This window comes from Hyla sarda, chromosome 6 (genome assembly GCF_029499605.1).
Source record: "Hyla sarda isolate aHylSar1 chromosome 6, aHylSar1.hap1, whole genome shotgun sequence".
Taxonomy (NCBI): Eukaryota; Metazoa; Chordata; class Amphibia; order Anura; family Hylidae; genus Hyla; species Hyla sarda.
Window position 1 is genome coordinate 156,711,998 of NC_079194.1, and position 16,169 is coordinate 156,728,166.

The window sequence follows — 16,169 nt, forward strand, 5'->3', positions numbered from 1 at the left end:
CAAAGGCAGAGGTAGCGGTCCTGCTCCTGGGTTGTTGCCCTCCTACAGCCTCTTCCATGTCTCCTGATGTACTGGCCTGTCTCCTGGTAGCGCCTCCATGCTCTGGACACTACACTGAAAGACACAGCAAACCTTCTTGCCACAGCTCGCATTGATGTGCCATCCTGGATGAGCTGCACTACCTGAGCCACTTGTGCGGGTTGTAGACTCTGTCTCATGCTACCACTAGAGTGAAAGCACCACCAGTATTGAAAAGTGACCAAAACATCAGCCAGGAAGCATAGGAACTGAAGTGGTCTGTGATCACCACCTGCAGAACCAATCCTTTATTGGGGGTGTCTTGCTAATCGCCTATAATTTCCAGCTGTTGTCTGTTCCATTTGCACAACAGCATGTGAAATTGATTGTCAATCAGTGCTGCTTCCTGAGTGGATATTGTGATTTCACAGAAATGTGATTGACTTGGAGTTACATTGTGTGGTTTAAGTGTGCCCTTTATTTTTTTGAGCAGTGCATATCTTTTCCTGCTAAAGCTGGGTGGCAATCATAGAGTTGCTTTTACTCTCGTAGGGTAGTGACACAGCTTTCTCTGTAATATTGTGGGATACCATCAGATTTTCTGATTTACATGCCTTTTTATAGTTTAATCTTACTTCCCCATGTTCCTGAGATATGAAGGTATATAATTTGTCTGACAATTCATGAAATATACAGATGGACGTGAATGACATTTGGGAGTGAATATCAGGTGATGGGTGGAGGTGTACAGTGTATTAAGCATCACACCCCTCAAAGGTTTGCTACAGGCCCTCTTTAATGGAGTACTCCGGCCCCAAGACATCTTATCCCCTATCCAAAGGATAGGGGATAAGATGTCTGACCGCGGGGGTCCCGTCGCTGGGGACCCCTGCAATCTTGCATTCAGCACCCACCTCGGGGAACTGCACACCGCGCTGCCAGCTCAGAATCTGCCGTGTGACGACCACAGGACCGAAGTATCGTGACGTCACGACTCTGCCCCCATGTGACGTCACGCCCCGCCCCTGCTATGCAAGTCTATGGGAGGGGTTGTGACGATTCTGAGCTGGAAGCACGGTGTGCAGCTCCCCGAGGTGGGTGCTGAATGCAAGATTGCGGGGGTCCCCAGCGGTCAGAAATCTTATCCCCTATCCTTTGGATAGGGGATAAGATCTTAGGTCCGGAGTACCCCTTTAAGCAAATAGCAAAACGGGTACATTTTCTTCGTAAGGTATCACTAGGCAAAAGATGAACAGAATGAGATGCCTCAAGGAAAGGTCTTCATACACACAGACAGAAGTAGATTATTGGCTGAATCACCATTGAACAATTGATCATCAGATGATTAAAGGGGTATTCCAGGAAAAAACTTTTTATATATATATATATATATATATATATATATATAAATCTCAACTGGCTCCAGAAAGTTAAACAGATTTGTAAATTACTTCTATTAAAAAATCTTAATCCTTTCAGTACTTTGAGCTTCTGAAGTTAAGGTTGTTCTTTTCTTTCTAAATCCTCTCTGATGACGCCTGTCTCGGGAAACGCCCAGTTTAGAAGCAAATTCCCATAGCAAACCTCTTCTAAACTGGGCATTTCCTCATCAGAGAGGATTTAGACAGAAAAGAACAACCTCAACTTCAGCAGCTCATAAGTACTGAAAGGATTAAGATTTTTTAATAGAAAGTAATTTACAAATCTGTTTAACATTCTGAAGCCAGTTGATATATATAAAAAAGTTTTTCCCTGGAATACCCCTTTAACTGTTTAATAGACACAGCCATACACATTTTAGTAAATCTTGCCTGTCACAGTTTTTGAAGCTGGCCATACATGATCAACAATGACAAGTAAATGACAATAGATTCTTCTGTGAACATTCTTTCCTGAAAATTCATTTGTACAACTTTTGGCCAAAAAGATGACTTTTTTTTTTTCCAGAGAATGATGCATTCATGTGTTATTAAATTTAAACTCACATATCATTATTTTTACAGAAATCATCCATTTTCAATTTTAATCTAATGTGTATGGGCACCTTAAAGTTTTCCTGTCCTTTCAAAAAAAAGTTTGACATCAAACGTTTGGATCAGTCAGGGTACCCATGCTGAGACCCCCACCAATCTGGAGAAAAAGCAGAGAGACTTATAAACTTATAATGGGGCCACAGGATATAAATTGCTGTAGATTGCTATTGCTCACTTCTACTCACTCGGTCTCCTAATCGGTAAGGAGACCCAGACTAATCAAAACGTTTGACATGTCTTGTAACATGTCAAGAACACTTTAAGCCTGAACCCAAACACGACCTCTTTAAGATAATCATCAAGACTAATCGCCCGGATTCTCTAACACGGACATGCAACATTGTATCACATGCAGCAATGTATTACATGCATAGACATAAATTATCAGCACTCACCTGATCGCAAGCACGTAGGCGACATGGATATGGTCCTGTCGACCAGCTGAGCCATTTTACACGACTGCATTGGGACCAACCATAGGCGTCTCAACTCAATTTGGCAGCAGGTTAGTAGTGGTTAGAAGCAATTACAGTGAAATTAAGGTGTTAGCGGCTGGATTAGAGAAGAAATCCGCAAAAATGAGGAGCACAAGATGACAGGAGGAGAGGAAAAAAAAAAAATCACACTTGTGTTAATAACAAACAGATACAGTTCACAAAAGACAAGTCTATTCAACATCAACAAGAGAATTCCCTGTTATAGTTAGGATACCATAAAGTATGCTGGAGATGATAAATTCACAGGATTTTCACCATTTGCTAACAGACTATAGGGTATCCTAAAAAGGGGGGGGGGGGGGGTAAATGTGCCTTATTTCTCTAGAACAGTGGTTTTCGGCTGGAGTGGAACTGTAGCTCCTAACATTGCTAGGAGTTGCAGCTTCGGAACAGTTACAGAAAGCAGTGGTCTTCAACCTGTGGTTCTCTAAAAGAATGGAGTAACAATAAATACAGGATAGGCAATATTACACATTTTGGGAATTTCCTGGGAATCATTAGACTCATATGACCTGCCCTTAACCTGCCAACTAGGGAGCAGGGGTAAAAGAAAGCACATATAGTACACAGATGGCATCCCATACTTCTCAGGCTATGTTCACACTACGGGATATTCGCTTGCAATTCCGCTTTGAAATTGGAGGCAGAAATTCTGCTTGCTAAAATGTATAGTGTAGTGAATGATTTTCCGTACACAAATTCACACTTTGGAATTTGCAAAGCGGAATTTGTGAACGGAAAATCCGCTTGGAAATTTCTGCCTGAAGAATGCCATTGCTCATTCTTCAAGCGGAGATACTCGCGGAATACATTGCAGTATACTGGAGACTGCAGTGTCCGTGCGGTCCTAGTGCTGACTGATTCAGTCAGTGCTGGCCGCACTCGGAATCTCCGGCCGGAAATGTTCTGCCCGGAAATCCCATAGTGTGAAACTAGCCTTACCCAATCAGTAGAAAGGTAGGACCTGGGTCTGCAATACTCCATTCAAGTCAGCAATGTTTTCTACCTAACCAAGAGAGATAACTGATGCATTAGGATGATAATCAGACGGTGCATAGTCCATCCTGTTGGGCTTTATAGTTGGTGCAGTTGGCAGTAATATGTGAATTAGACGATAATTGATAGACACTGTCAACATCACATCCCTGTAGATACTTCTAATGTTATGCACTGTATACCACTATTTTACCAATTAGCCACATAGTTAAAGGGGTACTCCAGGGAAGTATCTATACAAAGAAAAAATTCCAAAGCCGCCACACTTCCTGTATATGTTCACTGTAAACTATCCAGCCTGATATGCATGTCTCCTGTGACCTCTGTTGTCTTCTCTGGCAGCTTGATATTCTTTGCCATACTTCTCTACCCTTGTCTACATCTCCCAGCAATCATTACAGCTCTGCTTTGCCAGCCCCCACCCTCCCGCTCTGAGCAGCAGAGAGAGGTTCAGTGTCTGATTGGCTGAGGCTACACACACCTCCAAGTTCTCAACAGTAAAGAGAGCATGACTCATCAGTGCAGGGCATAAACCACATGGTCTGTCTTTCTCAGAAGGGTGGGGGCTGCTTTCAGAGAGGGATTTGGGGAGAAACACAGTGGATGGCTGGATGATGTTATTCCCTCACTTCATGCATGTAAGTGCAAACCAAAGAGGGGAAACCGTGCTATATAGTTAATGAATGATATTTAGACAATGGGCTATGGGTTTAGTTTCCCAGAGTACACCTTTAAGTACAACATGTACTTTTTTTATGGCCCAATGTGTACTACAACATATCTCTAATATACTTTTATTATTTTTTGTTTTTAATTAAAATGGTTTAATTTACATTTGAAAACCGGCCACTAGGGGTCTCCCTCCTAGTGGCCGGCTGCAGCCTGGCGTGACGTCACGCCTGAAAAAGGAATGATATCGGCATCGGTCCTTTTTCATTCAGCCTGCGCTCGCTCCCTGCCTGTCAATCAGACAGGCAGGGAGTGAGCGCATTGGCTCCCCGGCCACTGGCTGGGAGGCCACTCCTCCCGCACATTGCCGCCGTCGCCTCATCGCCGCCGCTGTCCCTGCACGCCCGCTGCCGGACTCTGCAGTAAGTGTAATGAGGGAACGGGGTATGCGGGAGGGGGGGGGTTTGTGATGGAGGGAACGGGGTATGGCGCGGGGGGAGGGAGACGGAGGGGACGGGCTAGCGCCGCATGTAACTAACTAATAGTTTATCTACACAGGGTGCCTCCAGCTGTTTCAATACTACAATTCCCAGCACGCCCTGACAGCCAATAGATGTCAGGGCAAGCTGGGAGTTGTAGTGGTGAAACAGCTGGAGGCACCCTGTGTAGATGAACTAAGGGCGGAAGTCCCCCCCAGCAGGCATCAGTAACGTGGCGCCTGCTGGGGAAGTCTACCTGGTAGTGAGCACACTGCCAGGCAGACGAAAAGCATTTTTAATAAAGTAAAAATAAAAATTAAAAGCAGGGAGGGGGTTAGGGATAGATTGGCAATAGGCAGGGACAGAAAAAAAAATAGAATGGTGGGAGCTACTCTTTAAGGGTATGGAAAGCATATGTGCTGGTAGCTTTCCTGCTGCATATACCAATGTGAACAGTGGCTTACGATTTAAGTGTAAATTTTGCTGAATGGTGCTTGTTTGCTGCCTCTGGTAAGGCCTTCTATGAGGACCCTTAGTTTAGTAGATTAAAGGGGTATTCCAGGCAAAACCATTTTTATATATATCAACTGGCTCCGGAAAGTTAAACAGATTTGTAAATTACTTCTATTAAAAAATCCTTCCAATAGTTATTAGCTTCTGAAGTTTTCTGTCTAACTGCTCTCTGATGACTCACGTCCCGGGAGCTGTGCAGTTCCTATGGGGATATCCTCCCATCATGCACAGCTCCCGGGACGTGAGTCATCAGAGAGCAGTTAGACAGAGAACAACAACTCAACTTCCAATAACTATTGGAAGGATTAAGATTTTGTAATAGAAGTCATTTACAAATCTGTTTAACTTTCCGGAGCCAGTTGATATATAAAAAAAAGTTTTGGCCTGGAATACCCCTTTAAGTGAACAATAATGTTATGTCTAGTGAAGGGCTTGTGAAAAATAATTATTCGTATTATCTCTATTTTCTGTGTTAGCTATTTACCGAAATGTGGACATTGCTTTCTACTTTTTCACAATCTGAGTCATTTATTACATTTTCCATCCTGCTTTTGGTGTCTTTTTCACCTGTGATCTCTCACGTATAAAAAGATAGGGGGGGGGGGGAATTAAAACCACTTTGTTTAGACATTTGGGCTCACTTTGGTGCATGTGCAAGGTGACAAAAGTTCCCTTTATCCGGAAATCACATTTCAGAATAGGAAATAAAACTCAATAGAAATGAGTTAAGGAAATGAACATACACAACACATATTAGTGATAAATGAGGGCCAATGTATCCGTACAGTTCACAGTATACATGAAATGTGATCTTATAATAAACCATGTGAGCATTATATAAGCCTGTGGATGAAAGTTAAAGGGGTACTTCCGCCCTAAGACATCTTATCCCCTATCTAAAGGATAGGGGAAAAGATGTCTGATCGTGGGGGTCCTGCCACTGGGGACCCCTGCAATCCAGCATGCAGCACCCACCTGTGAGCACTGCAGGAAGCGCTGGAGGCTTCAAGTCTTATGCCTCCCGACCACGGGGACGGAGTCACATCATGCCCAGCCCCCTCAATGCAAGTCTATGGGAGGGGGCGTGACGGTCGTCACACCCCCTCCCATAGACTTGCATTGAGGGGACGGAGTGGGGCGTGACGTCACACAGGGGCGAAGTCATGACATCACGATACTCCCTCCCCGTGGTCGGGAGGCATAAGACTTGGAGCCTCCAGCGCTTCCTGCAGTGCTTACAGGTGGGTGCTGCATGCTACACTGCGGGGGTCCCCAGCGATCAGACATCTTATCCTCTATCCTTTGTATAGGAGATAAGATGTCTTAGGGCCAGAGTACCCCTTTAATAGTTATGTAGCACTAAAACCATTAGATATCCAGCTGTGGGTAAAGCTTGGCAAGCACTTAAAGGAGAGGTCCAGTATTAATAGAAATATTTATGTAACTGAAAAAAAGATTGTATAGGCTGGATACAAATGTACAGGTTTTCAGCCTCTGGGTGTAAAGTGGAATCTTTCCAGTCACTGACATTCCAGTTTACACCCAGAGGCTGAAAACCAGTACATGCAGAGAGGTCTTACAATAGTGTGGAATTGAAGTCCAACAGAGTGCGGCAAAGTTCTTCATTGTGGACTTAACCTGTACCGCATCTGTAATTCTTCCACTCTATAACTAAGCTAAGGAGGTCAGTAAACAGCCCATACAATGGACGCAGCCTTTGTGTGTGCACAGAGCTTACCGATGGCTGAGTGAAGGTTAGGAAACAGTGTGGTTACTGTGGAATATTACGTTATTGGATTGTGAACAAATATGTGTATGTCCAAATCATAACCCAGAGAATACACCCAAAACTATAGTGCTCGCCCAGGGTTATGTCAATGCAGTGAAAAGTCCTACAGCTTCCCAATAGCCTCATTTCACACAGCGCCATTTTGCATTAGTATTTGTAAACCAAAATCAGAAGTGGAACCTAGTGAGAAAAAAAACCATAATGGAAAAGTATGTACCTCTTCCGTGTTTTGGCTTACAAATACTGACCAAAACGCTCCTGTGGAAAATTGGCCATAGACTGTGTTCTACTTTCTCCCCATCAAAATCTCTGCCTGTCAGTACAGCCAGAGGCTGAAAACATATTGGGGGGGGGGGGATTTATCAAAACCTGTGCAGAGGAAAAGTTGCCCAGTTGCCCATAGCAACCAATCAGATCACTTCTTTCTTTCATTTTATTTTTTTATTTTTTTTAAACAAATGCAGGAACATGGCGGTAGTGTGAAAGAAGCCTTAGGCTTAGAGATGAGCGAACTTACAGTAAATTAAATTTGTCACAAACTTCTCGGCTCGGCAGTTGATGACTTTTCCTGCATAAATTAGTTCAGCTTTCAGGTGCTCCGGTTGGCTGGAAAAGGTGGATACAGTCCTAGGAGACTCTTTCCTAGGACTGTATCCACCTTTTCCAGCCAACCGGAGCAGCTGAAGGCTGAACTAATTTACGCAGGAGAAGTCAGCAACTGCCGAGCCGAGAAGTTCGTGACGAATCGAATTTACTGTAAGTTCGCTCATCTCTACTTAGGGTGCATGCACACCATGTTTCTGCTATACAGTTCCCATTTACGGTTTCAAGTTACAAACCTTACAGACCGTATAGCAAACCGTATGCATTGACTTAATATTGTAAACCATATGTCAAACGCATCATCCGGTTTAGTCCGTTTTGCAACTTATACGGTTTTTAACCCGTGCCCAAAACCCTAGTCTACCACGTTTTTTTGTCCAGGTGAAAAAAACGTATTAAACCGTATACTTTTTTTTTTTTTTAAACATGGGAATCATTGGGAACTGAATGTGCGCACGGTTCCATCTGGTTTGCACAATACGGTTTTTGACTTTGCACAGTTTTTTTTCTTGGAATTTCAATCAAACAAGTGCCTCCAGCTGTGGCCAAACTACAATTCCCAGCATGCCCGGACAGCCAAAGGCTGTCCGGGCATGCTGGGAGTTGTAGTTATCCCACAGCTGGAGGCACCCTGGTTGGGAAACACTGATGTATAGCCTTGTGAAAGTGGCCTTAGGCAGGCAAGAGTGCTGTGTGGCTGATGTGTGGCTGATGTGTGGCTGATGTGTGGCTGATGTGTGGCTGATGTGTGGCTGATGTGTGGCTGATGTGTGGCTGATGTGTGGCTGATGTGTGGCTGATGTGTGGCTGAGAGCCACAGTTTTGCAATGTGGTTACTGTTTGCACTGTTCAACATACGTAAAAATGTTGTGGCCAGAAATCGCAGCAATCATGTACGGTTTGGCAAACCCAGCTTCAGGCTCACAGATAAAAATTCAGACAGGATACAATTGTAACAAATTTAAATTCGAAACATATTAACCTTTTACAAGTTTTCAGACTCTGAATGTACGAAATGTCAATAAGAATAACTGACAGCAAGCAGAGATTTTGGAAATTGAAACAGAAAGTATATTAGAAAGTGGTAGAACTATTCGCTATGCCTTTTACACAATTTCTGGGATCCTCCTGCTGATCACTAGGGTACAACTGTGCGCTATTTCATAGCACCCCCTGTACGCTATTCCACAGCGAGCTATGTCATGTTCTGAGGATTCTGATTATCCCTCGTCTATGGCGACAGATGACATTTTGCAACCTGACATAATGCATTTTACCCAGAGTGATGCATCCAGAGACAGACCACAACATATAGGGTTGCCACCTTTCTTGCCAAAAAATTACCGCCCATGCTAATTTGCATTGCACATTATATATGCATAACATCACAGGATACACATATGCGGGGAAAATTTTGTCCTATTCTGACCCCAATAACTTTTTATTTCTCCTTATACGGGGCTGTAAGAGGGCTCATTTTTTTGCGCCCCCGATCTGTAGCTTTTAACATTGCCATTTTTGTTTTAATGTGACTTTTTGATCGCTTTTTTTTTCCCATTAAAGGGGTACTCCGCCCCAGACATCTTATCCCCTATCCAAAGGATAGGGAATAATATGTCAGATGGCGGGAGTCCCGCCGCTGGGGACCCCCGGGATCTTGGCTGCAGCACCCACCTGTTGCGGCTTCTGGAAACCCTGGATGCTTCGGCTCCCGACCACGGTGACGTGAGATCGTGACATCATGACTCCGCCCCTGTGTGACATCATGCCACGCCCCCGTGTGACATCACGCCCCACCCCCTCAATGCAAGTCTATGGGAGGGGGCGTGACGGAAGCTGCAACAGGTGGGTGCTGCATCCAAGATCCCGGGGATCCCCAGCGGCGGGACCCCCGCGATCTGACATTTTATCCCCTATCCTTTTGATAGGGGATAAGATTTCTAGGGGTGGAGTACTCCTTTAAATTCAGGAGTTGCAGTTAGTTGCTAACGACAAATCCCAGCATGCCCTGATACAGCCTGTGGCTCAGCAGCTGCCCCAAACGAAAACTACAACTCCCAGCATGTTGGACTATATAGTAGTATATGTCAATGTTTCCCAAACAGGAGTGCCTCCAGCTGTTGCCAAACTACAACTCCCAGCATGCCCGGACAGCCAACGGCTGTACGGGCATGCTGGGAGTTGTAGTTTTGCAAAAGCTGGAGGCACTCCTGTTTGGGAAACATTGACATATACTACTATATAGTCCAACATGCTGGGAGTTGTAGTTTTGCAACAGCTGGAGGCGCTCTGGTTTGGAAACACTGATATAGGTGCAACATTCCGGGAGTTGAAGGATTGGTTAGATAAATACCGGCCATTGCATTGCCAGTATTTTTAATATAAAAATACCGTCAGGGTGGCAAAAATACCGGTGGCAACCCTAACAAAGTGAACTCAGTGTATCATAAATCATCCGCCATCATAACACGTGCACCGCACTACGTGCCAAGGAGAAAACCAGTGGGTTATTCCCATAGGCAGGCCATACAGACCCTCTTACGACCAAGGCAATCCATATGCCTTGTGTAGACCAGTGTTATGGCAGCTGTAGGATTCACAGTAATGTGTTTCCATGGTGACACATGCATTACTGTTTTGTCATCCATAGAAAACGTGTTACTACTTAACATTTCCTACCAAAATAGCATCACTCCCAAAAGTCTCCTTAAAGTACTCAACCAGCATGGGGCACATAAGGGCAAAATGACACGAACCTAGGTAGCCTCAGCTCTGCCCATCCCCCATTCCCTACACAGGACACAGGGCCACCATGCTAGACCCCACAGATACAGTAACAGGGGTGAACACGGTGTCAGGGATGTTACACCACACAAACCATGGCTTCATGCTCGCACCTGAGCGCCTGGACCGAGCCCTGAGCTCCAGCACCTTCCAGCTCACGTCCGCCAGCACCTGAGCCATGTCCAGCCGCGACACTACTATTCTGCTCCTTCTCGGCCTCCGTAGTCGTCGCTTAGTGACGTCATCATCCCGGAACTGTTGTGAATAGTGTCGCCGCTGACAGCCGGGATGAGGGAGTCTGTGCTCCTTCGCCGTCCGTTCCCGGTCCTCTTGGTTCTTCTTGCCGGTGCCGTGTCCCAGCTACAAGCCTCCCTGAGAAATGTTACCGGGGACGTGTTGGGCGCAGAGGCCAGGGGATGGGTGGCGGCCTTTGGTGACTTCAATGCGGATAAACAGACGGATATGTTCATCGTCAGAGGGGGTGAGAGACTGGGGCTCCCGGGAAGTCACCCCTGTCAGGAAAGGGAATGGGTTATGGGCTCAGAGTGTTAGCTCTTGGGACATGTGCACAGGGGGGGTCACACTGCACAGTACCACTTCTCATGGCATGTATGTATGGATGCTGCACAGTACCACTTCTCATGGCATGCATGTATGTATGTATGTATGGATGCTGCACAGTACCACTTCTCATGGCATGCATGTATGTATGTATGGATGCTGCACAGTACCACTTATCATGGCATGTATGTATGGACGTTGTACAGTACCACTTCTCATGTCATGTATGAATGTTGCACAGTACCACTTCTCATGTCATGTATGGACGTTGCACAGTACCACTTCTCATGTCATGTATGGACGATGCACAGTACCACTTCTCATGTCATGTATGTATGGACATTGCACAGTTCCACTTCTCATGTATGTATGGACGTTGCACAGTTCCACTTCTCATGTATGTATGGACGCTGCACAGTACCACTTCTCATGGCAGGTATGTATGGATGCTGCACAGTACCACTTATCATGGCATGTATGTATGGACGCTGCACAGTACCACTTCCCATGGCATGTATGCATGGACGCTGCACAGTACCACTTCTCATGGCATGTTTGTATGTATGCTGCACAGTACCACTTCTCATGGCATGCATGTATGGACGCTGCACAGTACCACTTCTCATGGCATGCATCTATGGACGCTGCACAGTACCACTTCTCATGGCATGTATGTATGGATGCTGCACAGTATCACTTCTCATGGCATGTATGTATGGATGCTGCACAGTACCACTTCTGTAGTTATGCACACTGCACAGTACCACCACTTTTCTGTCCTGTATGTATGGACACTGCACATTTCCACTTTCTCTGTCCTGTACATATGGACACTGCACAGTACCACTTCTCATGTCCTGTACATATGGACACTGCACATTTCCACTTTCTCTGTCCTGTACATATGGACACTGCACAGTACCACTTATCCTGTCCTGTATGTATGGACACTGCACAGTACCACTTCTCCTGCCCTGTATGTATGGACACTGCACAGAACCACTTCTCCTGCCCTGTATGTATGGACACTGCACAGTACCACTTCTCATGTCCTGTATGTATGGGCACTGCTTAGTACAACTTTTGTGTATTTATGACACTGCACAGTACCACTTCTTTATTTGTACATTACCACCATTTTTCTGTCCTGTATGTATGGATACTGCACAGTACCACTTCCCCTGTCCCGCACATATGGGCAATGCACAGTACCACTTCTCCTGTCCAGTGTGTATTCACACTGCACGGTGCTACTTCTCTTGTCCTGTATGTATTCACACTACACAGTACCACTTCCCTTGTCCTGTATGTATGGACACTGAACAATACCACTTCCCCCATCCTGTACATATGGACACTGCACAGTACAACTTCTCCGGTCCTGTATGTATGCACACTTCCTCTGTCCTGTACACATGGACACTGCACACTAGGGATCGACCTATTATCGGTATGGCCGATATTATCGGCCGATAATCACGATTTTGGGCATTATCGGTATCGGCTATTACCTTGCTTAAACTTACCCGTAATGGGGGTGGTCCGGGCCATCCTTCACCCGGAACGCCCCCGGAAACTACAGGAAGGAAGTTCCTGTAGTGTCCGGGGTCATTCCGGGTGAAGAGTGAACCGGTCCGGGCTGTCCTTCTTCTCCGGCGGTCATCTTCTCCACTCCGCAGGCTCCGGCCTAGTACGCTGCATAGACGCTGCTACGCCGTGACGTCAGGTGCGTCGCTGCGCACAGGCGTCACTGTGCAGCGGCGTCTATGCAGTGTACTAGGCCGGAGCCTGCCCGGAGTGGAGAAGATGACCGCCGGAGAAGAAGGACAGCCCGTACCGGACCACCCTCCACCCGGAACGCCCCCGGACACTACAGGAAGGATGGATGGCCCGGCCAACCCTGACAGGTAGGGGAGAGAAGCGGGTGGTGGTGGTGGCCTATGGCCCCGCAAAAGCCACTGCAGATCATTGATTTAAAGCGCCCGCTTTAAATCAATGATCTGCAGTGGTGTCGCAGGGGGTTAAATAGCCGATAACTTATTCCGGAATATCGGTATAAGTTATCGGCTATCGGCCCTAACCTCCACCGATTATCGGTATCGGCCCTAAAAAAACTATATCGGTCGATCCCTACTGCACAGTACCACTTAATTTGTCCTGCATTTTTAGACACTGCACAGTACTACTTCTCCTGTACTCAATGTTTGGTTACTGCATAGTATAACATCTGTTGTCTTGTGGATATGGAGAGCATAGCTTTTCTTGCCCTTATGTATAGATGCTGCACAGTATAACTGCTCATGTCCTGTGTGGATTCTACCTAGTACCCACTTCCCCCTTATGTTTGTATGGACACTGCACAGTACTCCTTTTTATTTTATTTTGTATGCTGTGTTATGATGTTTATGTTTACTGTTTTGTACATATGAATAGTGTACACTACCACTTTTCCTGTCCTATATGTATGCACACTGCCACTTCTCTGATTCTGTATGTATGCACACTGCCACTTCTCTTGTTCTGTATGTATGCACACTACCACTTCTCTGGTTCTGTATGTATGCACACTACCACTTCTCTGGTTCTGTATGTATGCACACTACCACTTCTCTGGTTCTGTATGTATGATGTATGCACACTACCACTTTTCCTGTCCTATATGTATGCACACTGCCACTTCTCTGATTCTGTATGTATGCACACTGCCACTTCTCTTGTTCTGTATGTATGCACACTGCCACTTCTCTTGTTCTGTATGTATGCACACTACCACTTCTCTGGTTCTGTATGTATGCACACTACCACTTCTCTGGTTCTGTATGTATGCACACTACCACTTCTCTGGTTCTGTATGTATGCACACTACCACTTCTCTGGTTCTGTATGTATGCACACTACCACTTCTCTGGTTCTGTATGTATGCACACTACCACTTCTCTGGTTCTGTATGTATGCACACTACCACTTCTCTGGTTCTGTATGTATGCACACTGCCACTTCTCTTGTTCTGTATGTATGCACACTACCACTTCTCTGGTTCTGTATGTATGCACACTGCCACTTCTCTTGTTCTGTATGTATGCACACTACCACTTCTCTGGTTCTGTATGTATGCACACTACCACTTCTCTGGTTCTGTATGTATGCACACTACCACTTCTCTGGTTCTGTATGTATGCACACTACCACTTCTCTGGTTCTGTATGTATGCACACTACCACTTCTCTGGTTCTGTATGTATGCACACTACCACTTCTCTGGTTCTGTATGTATGCACACTACCACTTCTCTGGTTCTGTGTGTATGCACACTACCACTTCTCTGGTTCTGTATGTATGCACACTACCACTTCTCTGGTTCTGTATGTATGCACACTACCACTTCTCTGGTTCTGTATGTATGCACACTACCACTTCTCTGGTTCTGTATGTATGCACACTACCACTTCTCTGGTTCTGTATGTATGCACACTACCACTTCTCTGGTTCTGTATGTATGCACACTACCACTTCTCTGGTTCTGTATGTATGCACACTACCACTTCTCTGGTTCTGTATGTATGCACACTACCACTTCTCTGGTTCTGTATGTATGCACACTACCACTTCTCTGGTTCTGTATGTATGCACACTACCACTTCTCTGGTTCTGTATGTATGCACACTACCACTTCTCTGGTTCTGTATGTATGCACACTACCACTTCTCTGGTTCTGTATGTATGCACACTACCACTTCTCTGGTTCTGTATGTATGCACACTACCACTTCTCTGGTTCTGTATGTATGCACACTACCACTTCTCTGGTTCTGTACATATGAGCACTGCACAGTACCACTTTCCTGTCCAGTATGTATGCACAGTACCATTTTCTTGTCCTGTATGTATGGACATTGCACAGGACCACTTCTGTATGTATGGATACTGCACCATACCACTTTCCTGTCCTGTATGTATGCATGCACAGTACCACTTCTCTTGTCCTGTATGTATGGACACTGCACAGTATCACTTTCATGTCCTGTATGTATGCACAGTACCACTTGTCCTGTATGTATGGACACTGCACAGTATCACTTTCATGTCCTGTATGTATGCACAGTACCACTTGTCCTGTATGTATGGACACTGCACAGTACCACTTCTGTATGTATGGACACTGCACAGTACCACTTCTTCTGTATGTATGGACACTGCACATTACCACTTTCCTGTCCTGTATGTATGGACACTGCACAGTACCACTTTCCTGTCCTGTATGTATGGACACTGCACAGTACCACTTTCCTGTCCTGTATGTATGCACACTACCACTTATCTTGTCCTGTATGTATGGACAGTGCACAGTACCACTTTCCTGTCCTGTATATACAGTCATGGCTGTAAATGTTGGCACCCCTGAAATTTTTCAAGAAAATGAAGTATTTCTCACAGAAAAGGATTGCAGTAACACATGTTTTGCTATACACATGTTTATTCCCTTTGTGTGTATTGGAACTAAACCAAAAAAGGAGGAAAAAAAGCTAATTGGACATAATGTCATCAAACTCCAAAAATGGTCTGGACAAAATTATTGGCACCCTTAACTTAATATTTAGTTGCACACCCTTAGGAAAAAATAACTGAAATCAGTCGCTTCCTATAACCATCAATACGTTTCTTACACCTCTCAGCCGGGATGTTGGGCCACTCTTCCTTTGCAAACTGCTCCAGGTCTCTCTTATTGGAAGGGCGCCTTTTCCTAACAGCAATTTTAAGATCTCTCCACAGGAGTTCAATGGGATTTAGATCTGGACTCATTGCTGGTCACTTCAGAACTCTCCAGCACTTTGTTGCCATCCATTTCTGGGGGCTTTTTGACGTATGTTTGGGGTATTTGTCCTGCTGGAAGATCCAAGATCTCGGCCGCAAACCCAGCTTTCTGACACTGGGCTGTACAGTGCGACCCAAAATCCATTAGTAATCCTCAGATTTCATGATGCCTTGTACACATTCAAGGCACCCAGTGCCAGAGGCAGCAAAACAACCCCAAAACATAATTGACCCTCCACCATATTTCACTGTAGGTACTGTGTTCTTTTCTTTGTAGGCCTCATTCCATTTTCGGTAAACAGTAGAATGATGTGCTTTACCAAAAAGCTCTATCTTGGTCTCATCTGTCCACAAAACATTTTTCCAGAAGGATTTTGGCTTACTCAAGTTCATTTTGGCAAAATGTAGTCTTGATTT

At 45.2% G+C, this 16,169-nt stretch overlaps 2 protein-coding genes across 4 annotated transcripts in view; one reads left to right on the forward strand and one right to left on the reverse strand.

The window, feature by feature from the left end:
• The window catches only part of PHKB (phosphorylase kinase regulatory subunit beta), a 297,465-nt gene extending 286,842 nt beyond the window's left edge, over positions 1-10,623 (reverse strand). Inside the window, exons 1-2 of one of the 3 annotated variants that reach the window (XM_056525638.1) lie at positions 10,495-10,623; positions 2,447-2,603 (exon numbers count right to left, since the gene is read on the reverse strand). In XM_056525638.1, the coding sequence (XP_056381613.1) occupies positions 2,447-2,516 (70 nt within the window). In that variant the 5' untranslated portion in view covers positions 2,517-2,603; positions 10,495-10,623. The other 2 variants (XM_056525639.1, XM_056525640.1) reach the window with 2 other exon arrangements.
• ITFG1 (integrin alpha FG-GAP repeat containing 1) overlaps positions 10,578-16,169 on the forward strand; it is a 267,878-nt gene continuing 262,286 nt past the window's right edge. The window contains exon 1 of the mRNA XM_056525641.1: positions 10,578-10,862. Coding sequence (XP_056381616.1) covers positions 10,670-10,862 — 193 coding nt within the window. The 5' untranslated portion in view covers positions 10,578-10,669. The remainder of the gene's footprint in view (positions 10,863-16,169) is intronic.